This window comes from Coregonus lavaretus, assembly GCF_964263955.1.
Source record: "Coregonus lavaretus genome assembly, chromosome: 20".
In the NCBI taxonomy this organism is placed as follows: domain Eukaryota; kingdom Metazoa; phylum Chordata; class Actinopteri; order Salmoniformes; family Salmonidae; genus Coregonus; species Coregonus lavaretus.
The window spans coordinates 19,271,194-19,297,241 of record NC_140007.1 but is presented as its reverse complement, the minus strand read 5'-3'; the positions used below and the strand labels follow the sequence as shown (position 1 = coordinate 19,297,241).

General features: G+C 43.2%; 1 protein-coding gene across 2 annotated transcripts; it reads right to left on the bottom strand.

Moving 5' to 3' along the window:
- Window positions 1-1,888: 1,888 nt before the first annotated feature.
- LOC311147836 (methylenetetrahydrofolate reductase (NADPH)-like) lies at window positions 1,889-24,588 on the bottom strand. 2 transcript variants are annotated; one of them, XM_084184641.1, is made up of 12 exons: window positions 24,472-24,588; window positions 23,970-24,224; window positions 23,625-23,863; window positions 12,277-12,387; window positions 5,563-5,756; window positions 4,879-5,129; window positions 4,419-4,553; window positions 4,006-4,186; window positions 3,645-3,827; window positions 3,125-3,226; window positions 2,910-3,029; window positions 1,889-2,421 (listed from the first exon to the last, which is right to left on the bottom strand). In XM_084184641.1, the coding sequence occupies exons 2-12, from the start codon at window positions 24,218-24,220 to the stop codon at window positions 2,158-2,160; spliced, it is 2,031 nt and encodes a 676-aa protein (XP_084040767.1). In that variant the 5' UTR covers window positions 24,221-24,224; window positions 24,472-24,588; the 3' UTR covers window positions 1,889-2,157. The 2 variants fall into 2 exon arrangements, with proteins under 2 accessions (XP_084040767.1, XP_084040768.1); XM_084184642.1 differs by having other exon boundaries at window positions 2,073-2,421; window positions 23,970-24,221; window positions 24,472-24,528.
- Between the last annotated feature and the right edge of the window lie 1,460 nt (window positions 24,589-26,048).

The following is a 26,048-nucleotide window of genomic DNA, read 5'->3' as shown; positions in this document are numbered from 1 at the left end:
ACAGGTGATTTTTACGTTCTACGCGCTGCAGCACTCGTCAGTCCCATTCTGTGAGCTTGTGTGGCCTACCACTTCGCGGCTGAGATGTTGTTACTCCTAGACGTTTCCACTTCACAATAACTGCACTTGACCGGGCAGAAACAGCTCTAGCAGGGCAGAAATTTGACGAACTGACTTGTTGGAAAGGAGGCATCCTATGACAGTGCCACATTGAAAGTCACTGAGCTAATCAGTAAGGCCATTGTCCTGCCAATGTTTGTCAATGGAGAATGCATGGCTGTTAACTCAATTTTATACACCTGTCAGCAACGGGTGTGGCTGAAATAGCCGAATCAACTAATTTGAAGGGGTGTCCACATACTTGTAGATAAGTACACAAAACACACAATTAATATGGTTTAAAAGTACAAAACGTTTCCCTGCGTTAGCGCATTCGGAAAGTATTCAGACCCCTCGACTTTTTCCACATTTTGTTACAGCCTTATTCTAAAATTGATTAAATTGTTGTTTTTTCATTAAAGTAAAAACATTAATTTTTTTGCAAATATATAAATTAGAAACTGAAATATTTACATTTACATAATCACATTTACATAAGTATTCAGACCATTTACTGAGTACTTTGTTGAAGCACCTTTGGCAGCGATTACAGCCTTCTGTCTTCTTAGGTATGACGCTACATGCTTGGCACACCTGTATTTGGGGAGTTTCTCACATTCTTCTCTGCAGATCCTCTCAAGCTCTGTCAGGCTGGATTGGGTGCTTCGCTGCACAACTATTTTCAGGTCTCTCCAGAGATGTTCGATCGGGTTCAAGTCCGGACTTGGCTGGGCCACTCAAGGACATTGAGACATGTCCCGAAGCCACTCCTGCGTTGTCTTGGCTGTGTGCTTAGGGTCGTTGTCCTGTTGGAAGGTGAACCTTCGCCCCAGTCTGAGCTCCTGAGCGCTCTGGACCAAGTTGTCATCAAGGATCTCTCTGTACTTTACTCCGTTCCATCTTTCCCTCTATCATGACTAGTCTCCCAGTCCCTGCCGCTGAAAAACATCCCCACAGCATGATGCTGACACCACCATGCTTCACCGTAGGGATGGTGCCAGGTTTCCTCCAGACGTGACACTTGGCATTCAGGCCAAATAATTCAATCTTGTTTCTCATGGTCAGAGTCCTTTAGGTGCCTTTTGGCAACCTCCAAGCAGACTGTCATGTGCCTTTTACTGAAGAGTGGCTTCCGTCTGGCCACTATACCATAAAGGCCTGATTGGTGGAGTGCTGCAGAGATGGTTGTCCTTCTGGAAGGTTCTCCCATCTCCACAGAGGAACTCTGGAGCTCTGTCAAGAGTGACCATCGGGTTCTTGGTCACATCCCTGACCAAGGCCCTTCTCCCCCGATTGCTCAGTTTGGCCAGGCAACCAGCTCTAGGAAGAGTCTTGGTGGTTCCAAACTTCTTCCATTTAAGAATGATGAAGGCCTCAGTGTTCTTGGGAACCTTAAATGCTGCAGAATTGTTTTGGTACCCTTCCCCAGATCTGTGCCTCGACACAATCCTGTCTCGGAGCTCTACGGACAATTCCTTCGTCCTCAGGGCTTGGTTTTTGCTCTGACATGTGCTGTCAACTGTGGGACCTCCTATAGACAGGTGTGCCTTTCCAATTAATTGAATTTACCACAGGTGGACTCCAATCAAGTTGTTGAAACATCTCAAGGATGATAAATGGAAACAGGATGCACCCGAGATCAATTTCGAGTCTCATAGCAAAGGGTCTGAATACTTATGTAAGTAAGGTATTTTATTTTTAATAAATGTGGAAATATTTATAAAAACCTGTTTCCGCTTTGTCATTATGGGGTATTGTATGTAGATTGATGAGGATTATTTTTTTTATTGAATCCATTTAAGAATAAGGCTGTAACGTAACAAAATGTGGAAAAAGGTAAGGGGTCTGAATACTTTCCGAATGCACTGTATTTATCATTCTATTCATTCACTCAAGTACCTCTCGATTAAGAATTCAGATAATGTAGTTTTTGGAGTATATACTGTATGGTATAATACTGTACTTAAGTACTTTCTGGTGTTTCTTTTGAGTGAAAAGTTATCAATAACAGCACCAGGGAAGAAAAGTCAAAAACTCAGTCGGTGGCTGTCGCCACGGTTACTTTGCGCGTTGTTCCTTGTCGGATTGCTCCTCGGTGGGTTGCTCTGCAGGTTGCTCCGTGGGTTGCTCCTCCGGAGGGTTGTCAAGCAGCTCAAACATGTCGTCGATGACCTGCCACAAGCAGTTGTCCAAAGGGAAGTCGTTGTCCACCAGGTTGACCAGGAAGTAGTTGTCGTGGATGTACTTGATGATCATACGTGATGGGGACTCGTCCTCGTACAGCTTGGCCCACTGCTCGATCCACAGGGCAAAGGCCTCGTCCTATTAAAAGAAGGCGTGAACAAAAACTCAACACATTTTAGAAGGGGGGGGGGGGGGGGGTATTTCAGGCGCGTCACCACAGATTTATCTTTACAGCTCTGATAAAACTTCATTAGCAAGCTTAAATCAGTTACACACAAAATACTGGTTTTGAAAATGATTATTTGAAAGGGCTTCACGGGAGGTTGTGTCAAATGCTCAAGCTCAAAGAGACGATGTGGAGGATTCAAAACTATACTTCAAATACCATACTCCACTAAAATCTCTGAAAATGTTAATAGAGAACTAATGACAACCATTCCACGAACTCATCTGAGTCATGGGCACTGTCCACAACCAGAAACAACCCCTAGCACACTCCATCTTGCTGATAGGTGTTTTCACAGAATTGCTTACACCTATCCAGTTGTTTCATACCTACACAAGTGCATAATGGGTAATGTTCCTGGAAGGGGCCAGTAGGTTAATGAGATGACCTTTGACCTTACCTTCCAGTACAAGAAGCTGACTGGATCCACCACGGTGGGCTGGACAATCTCCCTGCCGGGGAAGATGCCCCATGTCACAGCGTTGGGTTGCATATCATGGGCGTTCGTAGTATTCTGACCCTGTAGATGGATACAATCAGCCAGTAGATCAATCTAACAAACAGTTTCAATTCACAAAATAGGTGTAGATGTAATACGTGTAGTTGAGAACTTACGTGAACGTTGACGATGTGGTAGTTGACGCGAGGCTCGTACTTCTTTAACACTTTGAGGAGAGCAGTGACGTTTTCGCTCGAGGTGAAAAATTCCAGATAGGCCTGTTAGATTTGCAAACGTGGCACAGTAGAAGGTTCATGTCATTACATGATGAGTATGCATGTGATACAAGAACTGTAACTAAGTTTGAAAAACAAGATTACCACAAAAGACTGATTTATTCATGCGGATTCATTTCAAGGAAAGATTGTGAATCAAAGTACTCTCAACAACATAAGAAAAACAGGGACAGCCTTAAATTTAGCTAAACCAGTAGTAATCCTTGGTAATTCTAATGGCTTTATGGGTATTTCTAAATAGTGTTCAAAGTGTACATCCCCCTGCCCACTCCCTTTACTAGGCCTACCTTATTATTTTTGTAAAAATTTACTTTAAGCATGCAGGTACAGTAATATAAGCATTATGAGCCTTTATAATGTCTTACAATAAGACAACCAAACCACAGATGCCTAACTTCACCTTCTGGAAGACGTAGCCACCAGGGGGGCCCCAGCCCACGATGGGGTCTGAGGAGGGCTTGCCGTTGATGCTGGGCTGGGAGTTGATGGTAAGGACTCCCCTGCGGTTCACCTTGTCCAGCTCGTCCTTCAGCAGGTTGGTCTCCGGGGCCAGCGGGTCGTCATTCCACGGCAGACACATCACCTAGGAGACGCGAGGTCAGGAGGCGTCAGCCAAGCAAAGTGCAAGTCAAGGGTTTAGGTTCTTGTTTTAAGTGCTTGTCATAATGCACATGGGTTGTATTTATGAGGCGCCTAACGAAAGAAAGCTGACAAACGTTTCGGTCTGTTTTCACTCGAAAGTGTAGAGGGCCGGGTGTCACCTTGTGTCCAGCGACATTGGGCTGGGCCGTGATGTAGCTGGTGAAGACCTCGTAGACGCTCTGCTCGCTTGTCAGCTCCTCGCCCCACATCTTCAGCAGGGTGTCCTTGGATGACTTACTCTTAAGGTAGAACAGGTAGTAATCGTTGAGTTCACCAAAGGCCGGAGAGGACGAGTTGCCCCTGAAATAACCGAGCCAAGCTGATAAGTCCTGGGAACATTGCCTGTTCACTGATTATACAGTTTTGTTCACGTTATACAGCACTTATTCACATCACAGTATAGCTTGGCCCAGTCCAGTAGTGTGAAAAGGCCTTGAATTAACAATATAATTTACGGCCACAAACTAGCCAAGGTGAGAAATTCTGGCCACTCAAGGTGATTTCTCTGAAGTTTCTCTCCAGTGTTGCTCACCATCGTCCATTGGGGAAGTCATCCCAGTCCTGTGTTCTGTAGATATAGCTCTTGGGTCTGGAGGCCCAGAAGATGGGCCGCACGTCCTCCACTTTGCGTTTGGGGTGAGCGCTCACCGCCCAGGGGAGTGTCCGCCTGGCAACACAAGTAGACACAAAACCGTTCATCAGTACTAGGAACGGGCAAGACAGCACCTATTCCATTCTAATACTTAGCCAGTTAGATTTCACCATGTGGAAGTTATTTCTTTGTTAAGTGTTCAAGGACTAATGAAAGTGCTGTCACACACACACACAAACACACGATTACAAATGGTACCCACACTTTGTGTGAAAACGTGACATCTCAGAAGTCTAACATGCCATTAGTGATTGGGTTTCCCCCTAAATACTGGGTAAGCTAAATCAAGCGCAACCTAAAGTATTTGAAAGAAAACCGATCTAGGGCGATTTTGACAAACCTGGGGTCCTCAATCCACAGACCCAGCTGCCGCAATACCTCCATGGTGGCCACCTCACGGTTCAGCGTGTAGAAGTGGAGGCCCGGCACCTCGCCGCTCTCCAGCAGCACGCGGCACATGCCCACAGCCTGCTCGATGCCGTAGTTGCGGATGGCCGCGTCGTTGTCCTTGATGGGCTCGATGACCCGCATGATCTCCTCGGGCACTTCCAGCTTGGACAGTTTGACCAGCTGCCTCAGAGACTGGTATCCCTGGAGACATGGAAAACCACAAATCCTACTGGTTCAGGTACTGACAGAAAAACAAATAAAGAAATAAAGGATGTCTCCATGCAATTGATGTACACATTGCAAAGACATTTAAAGACAATGAAAAAGGACAAATACACATCACGGTGGGAGTGTTATATTTCTGTATTGCCTGGCATCAATGTGGAATTGATTCAAATTCCAAGGGACAAATGGTGCGACTATAAGAAAAGGTTGTTTTGAGTCGCACTGAATGTACTTGGTAATTTGTTACACCGTTGCTGGCTATCACATTAGAAAGAATGTTCTGTTCAAAGAGCCTGTTACAAAGTACACCCACGCTACCCCTCCCTTTTAACCTTAGACAAATGTAGCCTTTGATCACACCACACACGCACACATCCACGTCCCAGTTTAGGCCCATGTCCCACAGTACCTGGATAGGGAAGATGCCTGGTAGGATGGGGCAGGTGATCCCTATGGCCCTGCAGTCCCTGACAAACTTGAGGAAGGTGTCGGCCCGGAAAAAGAGCTGGCTGATGATGAAGTCGGCCCCAGCGTCCACTTTCTCCTTCAGATGTCTCAGGTCCTCGTCGTAGCTCTCCGCCTCCGGGTGGCCAGTGGGGTAGCCTGCCACAATGAAAGGGTTTTAAACGCTCAGTGTGTGTGTGTGTGTGTGTGTTTATTCAGGTCACATTTGTGACCAGTTTCAAGAATATAGGCATATGTCACAGGAGAGGCATTTTACCCCAAAAACATAATAAAAAAATAGTTTTGGGGCAGAAATGCCTTCTGGAACATGTGAACTTTCATGTGCCTTAATAACAAACTTGTATGCCATGTGTAAATACAAGTAAAAAAATAATTACGAGCGTAGTTGGTTTAGCCACGGAAAAATACTGGAACCTTCCCTCTAGCCATGATTGGCTGAGATAATGGATGGGCTGGACATGCCCGAGAGATGAGTTTGGATTGTCTGCCATGTAGCATGCTTCTGTCTATATCATGAGCTGCTCAGTATATGTGGATAATCGTTTCTACCGTGGCTTTTTTTTTAAATATATTTGATTGAATTTATTTGACAATTTGTAAAATACATACATAAGGGCGCTCCAGCCGGTGATGCTTCCACATACAATCTAAGACAATCATCAAGGATAACACAATAAAGCTTAACAGCTTATTTCCATAGTGGTCCTTTTGAAGAGGGAAGGGGGAACAGGGAATGCAACGAGGTTAGGCGGCAATTGTAATGGCAACAGACAATGACAGACAAATTGTTGTTTGTACTAATTCTCTCATGTTATGAAACAATTTCCTTTCCTAATAAAACAACTATGGACAGGTACATCTCCCTTGTCTCACATACCGTTAATACTTAATATATACAAGACAATCACAATATAATAAAAACAACAGGCACCAAAAGGCAGACCATATGCTATCCCGGGTATTTCCTTCTCAGCCACGTACGATAATCTTATGACTCACTTTTGAGACATGCTACTATTTAGCCCTTCTTTCATTGAAAACTTGAAACTACCTATGGCAGTTCTAAGTTTAAAATGTTTCTGAAGACTATTCCAAAGAATGGCAGCTGAGTATATAAAAAAAGTGTATTTCCCCATACCACTTTTAAATCTAAAAAGGAACAACGTCAGTTTCACTCCTTCTAGTGGAATAGTTATCCCGTACTAAGTTAAAGTAGTTACATAGGTACCTGGGGACCATACTGTGGACAAGCTTATGTACAAGACTATTTAATCTGAGCGACTCTCTCCTCCACTTTGAGACATCTAAGGCTTTCAAAGTGGGAATAGTCAAGATGTGTAAGTGCTGGAAGGATAAGAATAATCCTGACTTATTTGTTCTGAGATGTCTGCAATTTATTTTTTATTATCTTGGGGGCACGGTTGTACCAGGAAGAGCATGTATAGTCAAATGTCCCCATTGCATTAAAATCAAATTGTATTTGTCACATACACGTGTTTAGCAGATGTTATTGCGAGTGTTGCAAAATGCTTGTGCTTCTAGCTCCGACAGTGCAGTAATATCTAACAATTTCACAACATATACCCAATACACACAAATCTAAGTAAGGAATGGAATTAAGAATATATACACACCTATATGGACGAGCAATGACAGAGCGGCATGGACTAAGGTCCAATAGAATATTATAGAATACAGTATATACACATATGAGATGAGTAATGCAAGATATGTAAACATTATTAAAGTGACTACTGTTCCATTTATTAAAGTGGCCAGTGATTTCAATAGGCAGCAGCAGCCTCTAATGTGCTAGTTATGGCTATTTAACAGTATGATGGCCTTGAGATAGAAGCGGTTTTTCAGTCTCTCGGTCCCAGCTTTGATGCACCTGTACTGACCTCGCCTTCTGGATGATAGCGGGGTGAACAGGCAGTGGCTCGGGTTGTTGATGTCCCTGATGATCTTTTTGGCCTTCCTGTGACATCGGGTGCTGTAGGTGTCCTGGAGGGCGGGTAGTTTGCCACCGGTAATGCAGTCGGCAGAACGCACCATCCTCTGGAGAGCCCTGCGGTTGCGGGCTGTGCAGTTGCCGTACCAGGCGGTGATACAGCCCGACAGGATGCTCTCAATTGTGCATCTGTAAAAGTTTTAGGGTTTTAGGTGCCAAGCCAAATTTCTTCAGCCTCCTGATGCGCCTTCTTCACCACACTGTCTGCGTGGGTGGACCATTTCAGTTTGTCAGTGATGTGTACGCCAAGGAACTTGAAGCTTTCCACCTTCTCCACTGTGGTCCCATCGATGTGGATAGAGGGTGCACCCTCTGCTGTTCACTGAAGTCCACGATCACCTCCTTTGTTTCGTTGACGTTGAGTGAGAGGTTATTTTCCTGGCACCACACTCCCAGAGCCCTCACCTCCTCCCTGTAGGGTGTCTCGTCATTGTTGGTAATCAAGCCTACTACTGTTGTGTCATCTGAAAACTTGATGATTGAGTTGGAGGCGTGCTTGGCCACACAGTCATGGGTGAACAGGGAGTACAGGAGGGGGCTGAGCACGCACCCTTGAGGGGCCCCAGTGTTGAGGATCAGCGAAGTTTCCTACCTTCACCACTTGGGGGCGGCCCATCAGGAAGTCCAGGACCCAGCTGCACAGGCCGGGGTTCAGACCCAGGGCCTCGAGCCTAATGATGAACTTGGAGGGTACTATGGTTTCGAATGCTGAGCTATAGTCAATGAACAGCGTTCTTACATAGGTATTCCTCTTGTCCAGATGGGATAGGGCAGTGTGATGGCAATTGCATCATCTGTGGATCTATTTGGGCGGTAAGCAAATTGAAGTGGGTCTAAGGTGGCAGGTAAGGTAGAAGTGATATGATCCTTGACTAGTCTCTCAAGGCACTTCATGTTGACAGAGGTGAGTGCTACGGGGCGAGTCATTTAGTTCAGTTACCTTTGCTTTCTTGGGTACAGGAACAATGGTGGCCATCTTGAAGCATGTGGGAACAGCAGACTGGGATAGGAAGAGATTGAATATGTCCGTAAACACACCAGCCAGCTGGTCTGCGCATGCTCTGAGGACGTGGCTAGGGATGCCGTCTGGGCCGGCAGCCTTGCGGGGGTTAACATGCTTAAATGTCTTACTCACGTCGGCCACGGAGAAGGAGAGTCCACAGTCCTTGGTAGTGGGCCTCGTCGGTGGCACGGTGTTATCCTCAAAGCGGGCGAAGAAGGTGTTTAGCTTGTCCGGAAGCAAGACGTCGGTGTCGGCGACCTGGCTGGTTTTCCTTTTGTAGTCCGTGATTGTTTGTAGACCCTGCCACATACGTCTCGTGTCTGAGACGTTGGAGGTTCTTGCCAGAAACTTAATTTTATGGTTCACTTTGGAGATAAAGTTTTGTGCCATGCTCTCCCCAGTCAGATGTTTATCTACCACACATCCAAGATACTTAACAGAGTATTTTGCTGCGACTACTATGTCACCTACTACACCACCTTAAAATAAATCTGGGAATTTCCTCAGTTTCACCTTGGACCCGAACAAGATGGATTCTGTTTTTCCAAGGTGAAGTGACAGCTTACTGTCATGTTGCCATTTACTGACATTCAGAAGTTCAGCACTGAGGGCTTTCTCAACCACATTTTTGTCTTTGTGGGACACCAGCAGCGCAGAATCATCTGCATATAGGAAAAGGTCACATGTACAGGCAGATTTCAGATCAGATATAGACACACACACACACACACACACTAGAAAGAAAAGTGGACCCAGCACACTCCCTTGGGGTACCCCACAGTTCAAGATTTTGGGTTTAGACAGGGTCCCATCCACAATCACCTTGCAGGTAAGCGCTAACCAATTCTCTCTTAGTTTGATTAACAGAATATCATGATCCACTGTATCGAACACCTTTTGGAGATCAAACATAACCATACCATAAAAAAATGTCCTTCCTTATGTAGTCAGTTAGATATAGTAGGCAAGTGTCGGTGGAATGTGATTTCTTACAGCCAGATTGGAGCTCATAGAATAGGTTACGTAAGGAAATATAACGGTCAATCTGCTTGAACACAATCTTTTCCATGACCTTCGATAAAACACACAGGATTGAGACAGGCCGATAGTTATGATATAAGTATTCCCTTTTTTTATATAGAGGAATTACCGTTGCAAATTTTAGTACACTGGGAAAACACCCTAGTTCAATAGACCGATATCATGAAGAACTGAAAGTGTTGTTAATAGCACCATCAACAAAGATCAGCAGGAAAAAGTTGTGATGGACTACTTTCTGGAGGACTCTGAAAATTAAATAGATGAGGAAATCCCTGATTTCGTTAATTTTTTTATATCATTGAACCAAACATTGTATAGTCTTCCCCAATCACCGTCATCAGAAGAAACGTCAATTAACAGTGTTGTCACTGATGAAGTTGACCGAGTTTTGAAATCAGTGGGATGCCTGGTGGAAGCAGAGAGATGATTCCCAAACTCTGAGTCTCGAAAAGAGAACATAGGAGGCTGTTGTACAAAACACCTGTCTCCGGATTACGTATTCAAACTAAGGGGAACCATTGCATCCATGACAGAGGGAGAAGCGTTCATCCATGTATACGGGTAGCTACATTTTCAGATATTAGTTACCAACTTTGTCAGAAAGTTGTCTTCCTTGCAAGTTAAAGCCTACAACCCCACACATGAATGGTCTCAGGATGCTTTCCTGTTGGCATGACACAGGACTGATGGTAGCGCTCACCCAGTCTTCTCCGGACAAGCTTTTTTCCGGATGCCCCAAACAATCGGAAAGGGGATTCAGAGAAAATGACTTTACCCCAGTCCAATCCCTGTACCTTTTTGCAGAATATCAGTCTGTCCTCGCTGCCCTTCTTGACACCAGGCCATCCTCCAAAAGTCTTCGCCTCACTGTGCATGCAGATGCACTCACACCTGCCTGCTGCCATTCCTGAGCAAGCTCTGCACTGGTTGTGCCCCGATCCCGCAGCTGAATCAACTTTAGGAGACGGTCCTGGCTCTTGCTGGACTTTCTTGGGCGCCCTGAAGCCTTCTTCACAACAATTGAACCTCTCTCCTTGAAGTTCTTGATGATCCGATAAACGTTTGATTTAGGTGCAATCTTACTAGCAGCAATATCCTTGCCTGTGAAGCCCTTTTTGTGTAAAGCAATGATGACGGCACGTTTTTCCTTGCAGGTAACCATGGTTAACAGAGGAAGAACAATGATTTCAAGCACCACCCTCCTTTAAAGCTTCCAGTCTGTTATTCTAACTCAATCAGCATGACAGAGTGATCTCCAGCCTTGTCCTCATCAACACTCTCACCTGTGTTAACGAGAGAATCACTGACATGATGTCAGCTGGTCATTTTGTGGCAGGGCTGAAATGCAGTGGAAATGTTTTTGGGGGAATTAATCATGGCAAAGAGGGACTAATCTGATCACTCTTCATAACATTCTGGATTATATGCAAATTCCCACCATAAAAACTGAGGCAGCAGACTTTGTGAAAATTAATATTTGTGTCATTCACTCCAGCATCTCACTGGTCATCCCCAAAACCAACACCTCCTTTGGCCGCCACTCCTTCCAGTTCTCTGCTGCTAATGACTGGAACAAACTGCAAAAATCTCTGAAGCTGGAGACTCTTCTCTCCCTCACTTACTTTAAGCATCAGCTGTCAGAGCAGCTTACCGATCACTGCACCTGTACACAGCCCATCTGTAATTAGCCCACCCAACTACCTCATCCCCATATTGTTATTTATTTTGCTCATTTGCACCCCAGTATCTCTATTTGCACATCATCTATCACTCCAGTGTTAATACTAAATTGTAATTATTTAGCTCTATGGCATTTTATTGCCTTACCTCCATAACTTACTACATTTGCACACACTGTATATAGATTTTCTATTGTGTTATTGACTGTATGTTTTTGTTTATCCCATGTGTAACTCTGTGTTGTTTTTAAAATCGCACTGCTTTGCTTTATCTTGGCCAGGTCGCAGTTGTAAATGAGAACTTGTTCTCAACTGGCCTACCTGGTTATCTAAAGGTGAAATAAAAAAAAATCTCAACTTTTGACCACGACTGTACTTTCCCACTTTTAGTCTTGAAATCTTTGGTTGTTTACTACACTACCGTATTCACGCTGTTTAGCACATGGCCTCACAAGTGAATCCTTAAAGAGATGGGTGGGGCTAACGCTTAAGAGGGTGTGTGAACGATGCTGAATGGGTGTAGACAAAGAAGAGCTCTCCAGTAGGTGTACCAAAACATTAAATGGGCCAGTTTCTCAAAAGTGGGGTTACAAGTTTATCAACTTTCAAAGCAGAATTACTTTCCCCATTGTTTCTCAACTGCAGTGTATGATACACAATTTTCTAACTCTGAGTCTCTACTTTTATCCAATGTAAAAAACACCATCTCAAATGATGCTACATAGGACCGAATCCAGGTGGTGAGTCACATTTTACCAACAACTTGTAGCATTAAATGGCTTTTGGGGTGATAAAATGCTCACATCGTATTAGTAGGTACAACAGCCTACTTTAATGTCCTTCACAAATTACCTGATATAAGGATATATTACAACATGATGAAGCTTTGTAAAAAACAAAAAAGTAATTTAGCTTCAAACGTACCGGCAACACAGATGTCAAAGTAGTCGTCAAACTCGGAGCGTATATGTTTGACTAGGTCTGTGGCGTAGTTGAAGCCTGCTTCTTCCTCTTCCCAGTCAGCCCCCATGGGATCTATAAAGAGATTAGGAAAACATAGTGTTTAACAGGAATTTGTCACAATGAGACCTAGCTAGTTAGCCAGGACTCTTGAAAAAGACATCTCAATGAGAAAAACCTGGATAAATAAGGTTTAAATTGAGACTCAGCGATGTGACCACGAGCATAAATGTGAACCAAAAAATATTGCAGAGTGAGAGCGATGCAAGAGGCAGCAAGGTAAAGTTCTGAACCAAGATATTGAAGAGTGAGTGTGATGCAAGAGACTGCAATGCAAGCGATATGACGTGACCTTGAGCAACAATGTGAACCAAAGATATTGCTGAGTGAGAGTGATGCAAGAGGCTGCAATCATGCAAGTGAACAGGAATTCACTTCACTCTCCGAAATATCAGGCTGACCCTCAGGCTATTTTAATACAACACCTAAACATTCATACAAATGGACCAACCCTGCTCTGTGTAGACGTTGTCCCAAGGATCAGCTCACCCTCCCCAAATCCTAACCTTAACCATTAAGGTGGAACTGACAGCATTTTAGCAACATGAAATAAAAAAAATGTTGGTTGATGTTACACCTTTTTTTTCCACTGTTTTTTTCTGAGAAGCAAGCACTTAGACATGGTAATTTTCACAGAATGTTTGAGATTGACAGAGCAAGGCATTTGTGAAAATTCTATAGCAATATATAGTGGGAAAGCGGCCGTGCGTTTGACAATTGATAAGACACTTCGGTAAAAAAAAACATGTCTTGTCCAGGAGCCAATCAGATAGGCCATGTGGCAAAATACTTATTTGCATATAGGCCTGCCATCATTCACTTTGAACTGGACTGTTTGTCTACAGGCAGTAGCAACAGCGTGACTTTAGATCATTAGAAAGCATTTACTTAAAGCCACAAAACACATCTGGTCGCTTTAGATTATTTTTTGGTCGAGCAGTAGCATGCAAACACATCCATCATATACAGTGAGGGAAAAAAGTATTTGATCCCCTGCTGATTTTGTACATTTGCCCACTGACAAAGAAATGATCAGTCTAATTTTAATGGTAGGTTTATTTGAACAGAGAGACAGAATAACAACACAAAAATCCAGAAAAACGCATGTCAAAAATGTTAAATTGATTTGCATTTTAAATGAGGGAAATAAGTATTAGACCCCCTCTCAATCAGAAATATTTCTGGCTCCCAGGTGTCTTTTATACAGGTAACGAGCTGAGATTAGGAGCACACTCTTAAAGGGAGTGCTCCTAATCTCAGCTTGTTACCTGTATAAAAGACACCTGTCCACAGAAGCAATCAATCAATCCGATTCCAAACTCTCCACCATGGCCAAGACCAAAGAGCTCTCCAAGGATGTCAGGGACAAGATTGTAGACCTACACAAGGCTGGAATGGGCTACAAGACCATCGCCAAGCAGCATGGTGAGAAGGTGACAACAGTTGGTGTGATTATTCGCAAATGGAAGAAACACAAAATAACTGTCAATCTCCTTCGGCCTGGGGCTCCATGCAAGATCACCTTGTGGAGTTGCAATGATCATGAGAACGGTGAGGAATCAGCCCAGAACTACACGGGAGGATCTTGTCAATGATCTCAAGGCAGCTGGGACCATAGTCACCAAGAAAACAATTGGTAACACACTACGCCATGAAGGACTGAAATCCTGCAGCGCCCGCAAGGTCCCCCTGCTCAAGAAAGTACATATACAGGTCCGTCTGTGGCATCAACTCGCCGTGTTTGTAGGAGGAGGAATGCTGCCTATGACCCCAAGAACACCATCAAACATGGAGGTGGAAACATTATGCTTTGGGGGTGTTTTTCTGCTAAGGGGACAGGACAACTTCACCGCATCAAAGGGACGATGGACGGGGCCATGTACCGTCAAATCTTGTGTGAGAACCTCCTTCCCTCAGCCAGGGCATTGAAAATGGGTCGTGAATGGGTATTCCAGCATGACAATGACCCAAAACACACGGCCAAGGCAACAAAGGAGTGGCTCAAGAAGAAGCACATTAAGGTCCTGGAGTGGCCTAGCCAGTCTCCAGACCTTAATCCCAAAGAAAATCTGTGGAGGGAGCTGAAGGTTCGAGTTGCCAAACGTCAGCCTCGAAAACCTTAATGACTTGGAGAAGATCTGCAAAGAGGAGTGGGACAAAATCCCTCCTGAGATGTGTGAAAACCTGGTGGCCAACTACAAAAAACATCTGACCTCTGATTGCCAACAAGGGTTTTGCCACCAAGTACTAAGTCATGTTTTGCAGAGGGGTCAAATACTTATTTCCCTCATTAAAATGAAAATCAATTTATAATATTTTTGACTTGCGTTTTTCTGGATTTTTTTTTTGTTATTCTGTCTCTCACTGTTCACATAAACCTACCATTAAAATTATAGACTGACCATGTCTTTGTCAGTGGGCAAACGTACAAAATCAGCAGGGGATCAAATACTCCCCCCCCCCACTGTGTGTGTGTGTGTGTGTGTGTGTGTGTGTGTGTGTGTGTGTGTGTATATATATATATATATATATATATATATATATATATATATATCTCTCCTTTGGAAAGTATTCAGACCCCTTGACTTCACACTTTTTTTTTTTTTTTTACGTTACAGCCTTATTCTAAAATGGATTTAAAATAATAATAATTCTCAGCAATCTACACACAATACCCCATAATGACAAAGCAAAAACGGTTTTTTAGAAATGCAGGTGCATCCTGTTCCCATTGATCATCCTTGAGATGTTTCTACAACTTTGTTGTTTACCTGTGGTAAATTTAATTGATTGGACATGATTTGGAAAGGCACACAACTGTCTATATAAAGTCCCACAGTTGACAGTGCATGTCAGGGCAAAAACCAAGCCGTGAAGTCCAAGGAATTGTCCATAGAGCTCCAAAACAGGATTGTGTCGAGGCACAGATCTGGGGAAGGGTACCAAAAAAATTCTGCAGCAATGAAGGTCCCCAAGAACACAGTGGCCTCCATCATTCTTAAATGGAAGAAGTTTGGAACCACCAAGACTCTTCCTAGAGCTGGCCACCCGGCCAAACTGAGCAATTGAGGGAGAAGGGCCTTGGTCATGGAGGTGACCAAGAACCCGATGGTGACTGACAGGATCTGTACTTTGCTCTGTTCATCTTTCCCTCGATCCTGACTACTCTCCCAGTCCCTGCCGCTGAAAAACATCCCCACAGCCTGATGCTGCCACCACGCTTCACTGTAGGGATGGTGCCAGGATTCCTCCAGACGTGACGCTTGGCATTCAGGCCAAATAGTTCAATCTTGGTTTCAACCAGAGAATCTTGTTTCTCATGGTCTGAGAGTCTTTAGTCAAACTCCAAGCGGGCTGTCATGTACCTTTTACTGAGGAGTGGCTTCTGTCTGGCCACTCAACCATAAAGGCTGGATTGGTGGAGTGCTGCAGAGATGGTTGTCCTTCTGGAACGTTCTCCCATCTCCACAGAGGAACTCTGGAGCTCTGTCAGAGTGACCATCGGGTTCTTGGTCACCTCCCTGACAAAGGCCCTACTCCCCAGATTGCTCAGTTTGGCTGGGCGGCCAGCTCTAGGAAGAGTCTTGGTGGTTCCAAACTTCTTCCATTTAAGAATGATGGAGGCCACTGTGTTCTTGGTGACCTTCAATCCTGCAGAATTTTTTTGGTACCCTTCCCCAGATCTGTGCCTCGACACAATCCTGTCTTGGAGCTCTACGGACAATTCCTTGAACCTCATGGCTTTGTTTTTGCTCTGACATACACTGTCAACTGTGGGACCTTACATAAACAGTTGTGTGCCTTTCCAAATAATGTCCAATCAATTTAATTTACCAAAGGTGGACTCCAATCAAGTTGTAGAAACATCAAGGATGATCAATGGAAAGAGGATGCACCTCAGCTCAATTTCGAATCTCATTGGAAAGGGTCTGGATACTTATGTAAATAATATATATATATATATATTTTTTTTAATACATTTGCAAAAAGTTCTAAAAACCTGTTTTTGCTTTGTCATTATGGGGTATTGTGTGTAGATTTTAGAATAAGGCTGTAACAAAATGTGGAAAAAGTCGAGGGGTCTGAATACTTTCCGAATGCACTGTATGTATGTACAGCTGAAGTCGGAAGTTTACATACACCTTAGCCAAATACATTTAATCTCAGTTTTTCACAATTCCTGACATTTAATCCTAGTAAAAATGCCCTGTGTTACGTTAGTTAGGATCACCACTTTATTTTAAGAATGTAAAATGTCAGAATAATAGTAGAGAGAATGATTTATTTCAGCTTTATTTCTTTCATCACATTCCCAGTGGGTCAGAAGTTCACATACACTCAATTAGTATTTGGTAGCATTGCCTTTAAAATTGTTTAACTTGGGTCAAACGTTTTGGGTAGCCTTCCACAAGCTTCCCACAATAAGTTGGGTGAATTTTGGCCCATTCCTCCTGACAGAGCTGGTGTAACTGAGTCAGGTTTATAGGCCTCCTTGCTCGCACACGCTTTTTCAGTTCTGCCCACAAATGTTCTATAGGATTGAGGTCAGGGCTTTGTGATGGCCACTCCAATACCTTGACTTTGTTGTCCTTAAGCCATTTTGCCACAACTTTGGAAGTATGCTTGGGGTCATTGTCCATTTGGAAGACCCATTTGCGACCAAGCTTTAACTTCCTGACTGATGTCTTGAGATGTTGCTTCAATATATCCACATAATTTTCCTTCCTCATGATGCCATTTATTTTGTGAAGTGCACCAGTCCCTGCTGCAGCAAAGCACCCCCACAGCATGATGCTGCCACCCCCATGCTTCACGGTTGGGATGGTGTTCTTCGGCTTGCAAGCTACCCCCTTTTTCCTTCAAACATAACGATGGTCATTATGGCCAAACAGTTCTATTTTTGTTTCATCAGACCAGAGGACATTTCTCCAAAAAGTATGATCTTTGTCCCCATGTGCAGTTGCAAACCGTAGTCTGGCTTTTTTTAATGGCGGTTTTGGAGCAGTTGCTTCTTCCTTGCTGAGCAGCCTTTCAGGTTATGTCGATATAGGACTAGTTTTACTGTGGATATAGATACTTTTGTACCTGTTTCCTCCAGCATCTTCACAAGGTCCTTTGCTGCTGTTCTGGGATTGATTTGCACTTTTCGCACCAAAGTACGTTAATCTCTAGGAGACAGAACGTGACTCCTTCCTGAGCGGTATGACGGCTGCGTGGTCCCATGGTGTTTATACTTGTGTACTATTGTTTGTACAGATGAATGTGGTACCTTCAGGCGTTTGGAAATTGCTCCCAAGGATGAACCACCACTTGTGGAGGTCAAAAATAATAATATTCTGAGGTCTTGGCTGATTTCTTTTGATTTTCCCATGAGGTCAAGCAAAGAGGCACTGAGTTTGAAGGTAGGCCTTGAAATACATCCACAGGTACACCTCCAATTGACTCAAATGATGTCAATTAGCCTATCAGAAGCTTCTAAAGCCATGATATCATTTTCTGGAATTCTCCAAGCTGTTTAAAGGCACAGTCAACTTAGTGAATGTAAACTTCTGACCCACTGGAATTGTGATACAGTCAGGGACGGCCTGTTCAATAGGGCGATATGGGCGACGCACTGCCAAACGGGAAAAGGAAGGGATTTTTTTTCTAATCAATTATATCACGGCAACAGTAGTTATCAGTGTTGTAATCTATACGTCTGATCTGCCACAGTGCCACACTGCCACTAAATGTCGAATCAGGCTAAAGTCGTGCTTCAAATGGCTCCACCCCCTTTTGGGGCGATTTCAGTCAGATTGAAAATCGCCCAAAACTTCTGTCATAGACTCCCATGTAAAATCTATTTTTTTCAAATTTCAGAGCCTTCAATACAATCTCAATGGGTGTCTGTGGGCTTGCACTTACGCGCTTTCGTCACATGAACGTAACTAAGAAAAGAGAGGGTAGCAGCGTCAATCAATTCACTACTACTATCAACATGGCTAGGCTTCAGTGCAACTCGGTTGTGTCTTTGAAAGAATTTCCTTTTTGTCGGCGAACAAATGAAGATAAATTGGCAACGAAACAATTAGGACCTCCCAGACCAAATTTAATAATTCAACAGGTTTCTACTAAAGGCGGAAAGTCCTACACCCGAGGATTTTCCAAAAATTGGTACGAACGAAAAAAGACATTGCCACTCACTCAACTGGATGACGAGGGATACAGGCTAGCTGTCCGCCGCCACAACGATGAGGTTAGTGTTGATAATCACAAGTTTACTGGATGTGGATATGGTGTAATAAAGGCAGTTTATTCAGAGGTAAATATATCTGGAATCGCGTTCACGGACCCGTTCGTCAAACTCTTAAAAATGAACTTGGGCTGGGAATTGCCAGGAACCTCACGATAAGATATATGCATCAGCATTGCGAGTCTCATGATTCTATACGTATTGCGATTCGATACTGTGATTTTATTGCGCACCATATGTCTGTTGCAGAGGGATCAGAAAGCCATGAGAACGAGTTTTGATCAGTCATGGAAATAAAAGTGCTGAAAACAAATTGGCTCCCAATGTGAAAAGATTGAGAACAAGCTATGAAGGAACAATAATGGTGTTTTGGTGCAGGTACAGCCAACTAGCGCTAAAATATTGCGATATTGTCAATACAGTATATCGTAAAGTATCACTATGTAACTCGATTTCTTTCACCCCAATCCCTCAAATTAACGGTAAATAACTGAATTGTTTGCCCCACATTTAGCTAAGATGATTAGCTAGCCAGCTAAAATGTTTTAGTTAGTTAGCAGTCGCATCTACAATAGTTTACTGTCAATAACATGTCTCCAAAAATGACGTGGTGTCTCCAATTGTGTTGACATTTTACAATTGCAATGCGCATCCATGAGTATCCACTTTCTGTAGCTCAGCTGGTAGAGCATGGTGCTTGTAACGCCAAGGTAGTGGGTTCGATCCCCGGGACCACCCATACACAAAAATGTATGCACGCATGACTGTAAGTCGCTTTGGATAAAAGCGTCTGCTAAATGGCATATTATTATTATTATTATTATTATTATTATTATTATTATTATTATCTGAAGAGAGCCCCGAAACATTGTGTGCAGACATTTTATGCAATAAATGAAGTAGGTTCAATCTAGTAGTTCTGATCTTCTGATTGGTCCTGATGAGTTGGGCGAGGTCCCCTGCAGGCTACTGTCACTGTTGCATTGGCTCTGAGTCGGGTTCTCTGTCTTCAAATGTTCAGCCTAAGAGAGGGGATTTTTGTGTGTGTGTGTGTGTGTGTGTTTAACAGTGATGATGTGTGTGTGTGTGTTTAACAGTGATGATGTGTGTGTGTGTGTGTGTTTGTGTGTGTGTGTGTCCTCAGAGCAAGAACTCGTGAGTTGGAAGAACTGAGAGGCCTATGGCGTGGGTGTTGTCCTTGGCCACCTGCTGACAAGGCTGACAAGATAGGACCCTTTTGTCCATTGTTATTGGATAGGAACAGAACTTATAACCAGCTCCTGACCTAAATAGATCTTAGCACAACATTTTACTCAACATATCATATTCCATATTCACTATAACAAATATATTTACTACGACATTAGCAAGAACCGCCACATCCTCAGCCGGCTAATCCAGTGTGTGAAGTTTTGCGGAGTGTTTGAGTTAGCTTTGCGAGGCAAAGATGAAACTGAGGGCTCCACCAACCCTGGTAAGCCAACACTTTTGAGATCAGTCAATAAATGCTTCTGGTATTGACTTATATGCTGCCCCTGTCTTCATGTTGTTGCTGGACATATCTTTTTTTAAATGTGTGTAGGTCACCTAAATCATCAGAAAAATTGCCCCTCCTGAGAATTTTGTCAGGAGCCGCCACTGGATACAGTGAATTAATGTCTGTAAACAATTGTTGGAAAAATTACTTGTGTCATACAAAGTAGATGTCCTGACCGACTTGCCAAAACTATAGTTTAACAAGAAATTTGTGGAGTGGTTGAAAAACAAGTTTTAATGACTCCAAACTAAGTGTATGTAAGCTTCCGACTTCAACGGTATGTATGTATGTATGTATGTATGTATTGCAGACGACACCTGTCTGATTCGCGCCCATCTCAGTGGACTAATACATTAGAGGCCGCAGGGATGGCACAGCCCAAGAAGGGGAGTGTGGCTAAAATGCACATCTCTCTTCAGAATGCGCTCTCTCCCGCCAATTTGTGCATATTCATGGTTTCTTTCATAACTTCATTGTGTGAATTGTTTGCGTTTGATTGTTATGGTAATTTCTGTTAATGCATCGAATATATTATTATTCCAGTATTTTATTGTTCTCATTGTCAGAGTAGACACGTTGTTTGCAGAGCGCACAACCTATGCTTGTGTGAAACAAGTTTGGGTTTATTTCATTCCATTTATGAGTTGTCAATTTAGTAATCGTCTTTTGTTGGGAGCGCTCCTGTCAATGTTGAGTAAGTACAATATTTGATTACGCAAAGAAGTAGGCCTATAGGCTGCCTGGTCTGCACGCAACTGTAGGCATATAAAATGTGCCCATTTGAGGATCTGATAGCATTTCTGATTGGCTTAACGCACCACCAGTTATGAGCTGTGGAGCATCTCAAAGTAATGTTTTCACTTCAAACAGGAAGCAAACAAAATCAGTTTTTACATCCATTGAGAATGACAATAGTTAAATGTATTTGAAAAACCTTTCAGTCTCTCCCCCTTTCAATAACCACTCAGCATGAAAGGGAAAAATGTCATGCTCTGATCCAGTGGAAACGTCATAAAATAGGCCTACCTGATTCCTTGCGCAAATAGCCTACAGCTGTGTCTGTCCCGAGCTCACTGGCAGGATTAACTGAGGGCCCAGAATATTTTATACAATGTTGCAAGTTTGCTAGAGCAAGCTTTGGGCCTGACCCGAGTTAATAGTTGATACAATGTTTCAAGTGTGTTGCAGACAGGCCATGTGTAGCCAATGTGATTTATAGGATATTTATTTTTAAATCGGGATATTTTCCACCTGCAGGCTGCAATGTTTTTATTTGTTGGATTTATGAAGGCTAGTTGGCAATAGAAGTTCAACCTAAAAAGTATCATTTTAATTTAGATAGAATTTAGATTAACCACACGACAATGACTGAGATACGAAGACATTATTATAAATTAAATGAAAGTTCCACGAAAATGTGCATATAAAAACCATAACTGGAACGCAGATCGGTAGGAATTGTAAGATAAATTGGCATTCCACATGAAAAAGGTTGCCGACTCCTTGTGTAGCCTATTACTGGCAACTTCAGGAGAGTAACAGCAGAATCTGCGAAAGCCAGCAGGAGTGAGATGATGGTCGGATCAGGTTAAGATTTTTCATTTTCTGGTTATCTTGATCTCTGGCTCCCTCGAGTCATTTGTGTCATATTTCATCAAACAGTGAGCTTAAAGCATCAGACAAGCCCAATACATATAGTTGATTTTATTAAAACACATAGGATGTGACTATATGTAAAAATACACGTTTTAAAATGTCGACCAATCGATTGGTCTAAATAAGTTGTTTTTTGTCGGAGACAGCCCTAAAATATGTAAATACCACGGAAATCTTCTTACATTTGGTAACTTTACAGTCCTCTGCCTCAGTTGCCTATGTACACCAACAACTCATGTTAGCCAGAGCAAGATGAGCTAAAATCTAACGAGGGAACAGTAGATAAACCCTCAAACCGTTTTAGCTTGTAGTTGGCCGTCAAAATTGCACTGATAAACAAATGGGGAATAGTAGCCTGCTCGCCCTTCTACAGCTTGCCTGGCAATGCATGCTTGTCCCAACCCATGTTTTGACAACTGAATGGGAACTTGCCTGCCTGCCCTCCCATTTGATCGATGCCAAATACATTTGACTGACAACTTAGAGATATGCTAACTGTGGATAACAGTCATTCAAGTTCAGCATAGCTAGCTCGTGTTTTTAGCTTGCTAAATAAATAACTATATAAATATAATGAACAAAAATATAAAAACGCAACAATTGTAATGATTTTACTGAGTTTCAGTTCATATACAGGAAAAGTCAATTGAAATAAAGTCATTAGGCCCTAATCTATGGATTTCACATGACTGAGCAGGGGCGCAGCCATGGTTGGGCATAGGCCCACCCACTTGGGAGCCAGGCACACCCCACAAAAGGGCTTTATCACAGACTGAAATACTCCTCAGTTTCATTAGCTGTCCGAGTGGCTGGTCTCAGACAATCCCACAGATGAAGAAGCCAGATGTAGAGGTCCTGGGCTGGTGTGGTTACACATGGTCTGCAGTTGGACATACTGCCAAATTCTCTTAAACAACATTGGAGGCGGCTTATGGTAGAGAAATAAACGTTTGATTCTCTGGCAACAGCTCTGGTGGACTTTCCTGCAGTCAGCATGCCAATTGCACCCTCCCTCAAAACTTGAAGACATCTGTGTGACAACACTGAACATTTTAGAGTGGCCTTTTATTGTCCCCAGCACAAGGTGCACTTGTGTAATGATCATGCCGTTTAAATCAGATTCTTGATATGCCACACATGTCGGGTGAATGGATTATCTTGGCAAAGGAGAAATGCTCACTAACAAGGATGTAAACAAATTTGTGCACAAAATGTGACAGAAATATGGACATTTTCTGGGATCTTTAATTTCTGCTCCTTAAACATGGGACCAACACTTTACATGTTGCATTTTTGCACAGTATAGATAATTTAGCCTATTAGCCACTTTATGACTGACTTGTGGTCATGCCTCTTGCTAGTTTGATTGTATTGACATTCCCAGCCTTAGATACATTCGTCAGTTTTTGTCCAAAACATAGTCATTGCAACTGAAACAGTGTATCCCGAAGGGCTGGAGGCAGTAAACAGTGTACCAGGCCAGCTGTGATTCACAACCTGATAGCAATATTTGTTGGACTACCAAGAAAAGTATTGGTGAATTAACTATATTAATCATGCATTGAATATCCATCTATTCTGCCAACAATGCTTTACTCTACATCATGGAATTTTGAGTAAAATATAACCTATTTTTAAAACTTTATATAAAGTCGGTTTTGTAGCATAAACTATGAATTTGATATTTTTGACTGATATAATTGTCTGTTTCATAGCTGCAAAGTAATTAAAATGCTGTCAGTTCCACTTTAAGAGGAAAAAGTGAAAACTGACCTTAGAACTGGGTCTAGGTTTAATGTCACCCTAGTCCACGCCAAAAGGCCCTACCTCCTCTTAGAGCCATGATGTTCTTCAGGCCAAGGTGTTTGGCTTTGCTCAGGTACCCAGTGATCTTCTCTTTGGTCTGGTTGCAGCAGGTCAGGTGCAGGATGCTCTCCAGGCCACAGTAGTTGACCGCTGTGCTGGCGATCATCATAGAGGAGGTCTCCTTGTCCGAACCCGGGTCCCCCGCTGGATGCCAGGTTACGTCTATGAACAGGGGGCCCCCAGAGCCCATGCGATCAAATCTGAATGGGGATAAATGGGAGATAAATTTGCAGTGATACATTTCAAACTCAAAACTAAAGTGTTGAGTTACTAGAACAAGCCAACGCCAAAGTTTTAGCTACAGACCTAGAGATTAGGTTGACAGCTCCACTGGCAGTGCGAGGGGGGAAGAACTCGAGGGAAAACCAGTGGTCGCCCAACTCCGTCCGGCGGCGCATCTTGTCCCGTAGCCTGTCCGTGCGGTCGGTGTCCAACACGGGCGTTGAGGAGCGAGAGCTTTCCTTGGAACTCTCGCCACCGCTGTTGCTCGCGCCACTTGAGTCGCTTTTGCTGCATGTTCGCCAGGTGTCTTCGACTCGCTGCACTTGATTCACCATGCTGCTGCAGCCAAAAACAGTGTTTGAAGTTTGACTCCAAAACTATCACGAGTGGGCTTACACTGAAGTTCTCTCTTTCACACGGGCGAAAACATGTGAAACTGAAAGACCAGCATGTATCACTGTTAGCTAGCTAGCTACGTTACCCACTAAACAGAATAGCGTTACAAAGAGAAGGTTAGCTAGCTAGGTAGCTAACGTGAGCAATCATGCACAACATTCGGCAACAAATGCATAGCTAGCTAACTTACTTGTTTCTCTCAATTCTTCCACAAATTCTTCTGCAGGCGTATCTAGATATTCGCCCAGGCTCGCCTCCGTTATGTGAGCAACTACAACGTGTGACTGGTTTTATATCCCTGTCCTGAACCAGTATCTGGGCAGGGGGGGAGATAGCCGATTAAACGAAACTCCATGATTCACGATGGAGTTGAGCACCGACTAGTGCATGCGTACTGGACCTCCGAATGAAGTGTTTTATTTCAGCGCTCAAAGAATAGCCCAATTACACACGACATGGTTCTGTGTGCTATTCTTTGGGTGATGAAATCAGTAGTAAAAAAAAAAAAGAAACATTTCATTTTATGTGAGGTCAGAGCTCCAGTCCGCTCACACTAGTTGTCGCCCAACTCCATCGTAAATCGTGGTGTTGAGTTTAGTCGGCTAAAAGGGGGAGACGATGAAAATGAAGAGATACACTTCCATCACACCGACAGTTCTTTGAAGTTGTGTTACACCAGAAGTCCATATATGTCCAATGGAATGCTGCGTTTGCCTTGCACTATTGCGTTGCAGTGCGTTATGTGTGGTGCTTTTGTTGGACACTATCCAGATGATGCTGCATATAATTTTGTGCAAAGACATTGTAGGTGTGATCGAGCCATTAGACAGCTCGAGCATTCATTTTCCATTAGACAACTCTGCAAGTGTTAATAATGTCAAAATATGTTCATTACTAACCAAATATAGAGTTTGGCTGAGCAAGTGTTTTTGTCCAAGTGCGCATGCGCCAAATCCACCTAATTACTGACACGCACAGGTTTTATTGTAATTATTTTATTTAACCTTTATTTAACTGGTAGGCTGATCCAGCAGCAGTATAGTCAAAAACAGCATGAAGATAGACAGAAACTGCTTCTGAAAACGTGACCGTTTCACTTTCACGAGGTTGGAGTAATGTTCAACTACTTAAGACAGTGGACAGTACACGACCCCGTCCATAGTTGCTTAGCTAAACTCCATATTTGGTGAGTAACGAACATATTTTGAAATTATAACCCTTGCCGAGCTGTTAATGTGAAAATGAAGGGTAGCTTATTGGGATAGAGAGGAGCCTCGTCATATTCATCGTCTCCTATGCCCAGATACTGAACTTTTCAAACATGCAAAGTATGAGAACCTTGATAATAGCCCAAATTTGTTTTTATTAGGAAGACCTGCAAGCAGGAAGAAATGGGCCAATGGCTCATGCTGAAATTCTGCCGTATTTGCCTGACTTACTGCTGCACATTTGTAATGTTTAATATTTAATTTGAGCTGTCTAATGTAGTATCAGAACTAATATGTTAGACAACTAAATGACCTGCTGTTTTGATACTTTTTGCGTACATTTATGAGGTAGAGCGGTGGGCATTCATGTTAGGATTCAGGTTCTCAGACAGTGTTCTTTACCAGGAGGAAGGTGGGATATGAGGTATGCTTGAGGTTATATGGGAGAAACTTGGAGAGGGTGGGGGTCTTCATGTTCCTTGGGGTATACTTTGACACTAGACTGACCTGGGCAGAACACATTGAGAGAGTGGTGGGAAAGTGTAAAAAGGTGCTAAAT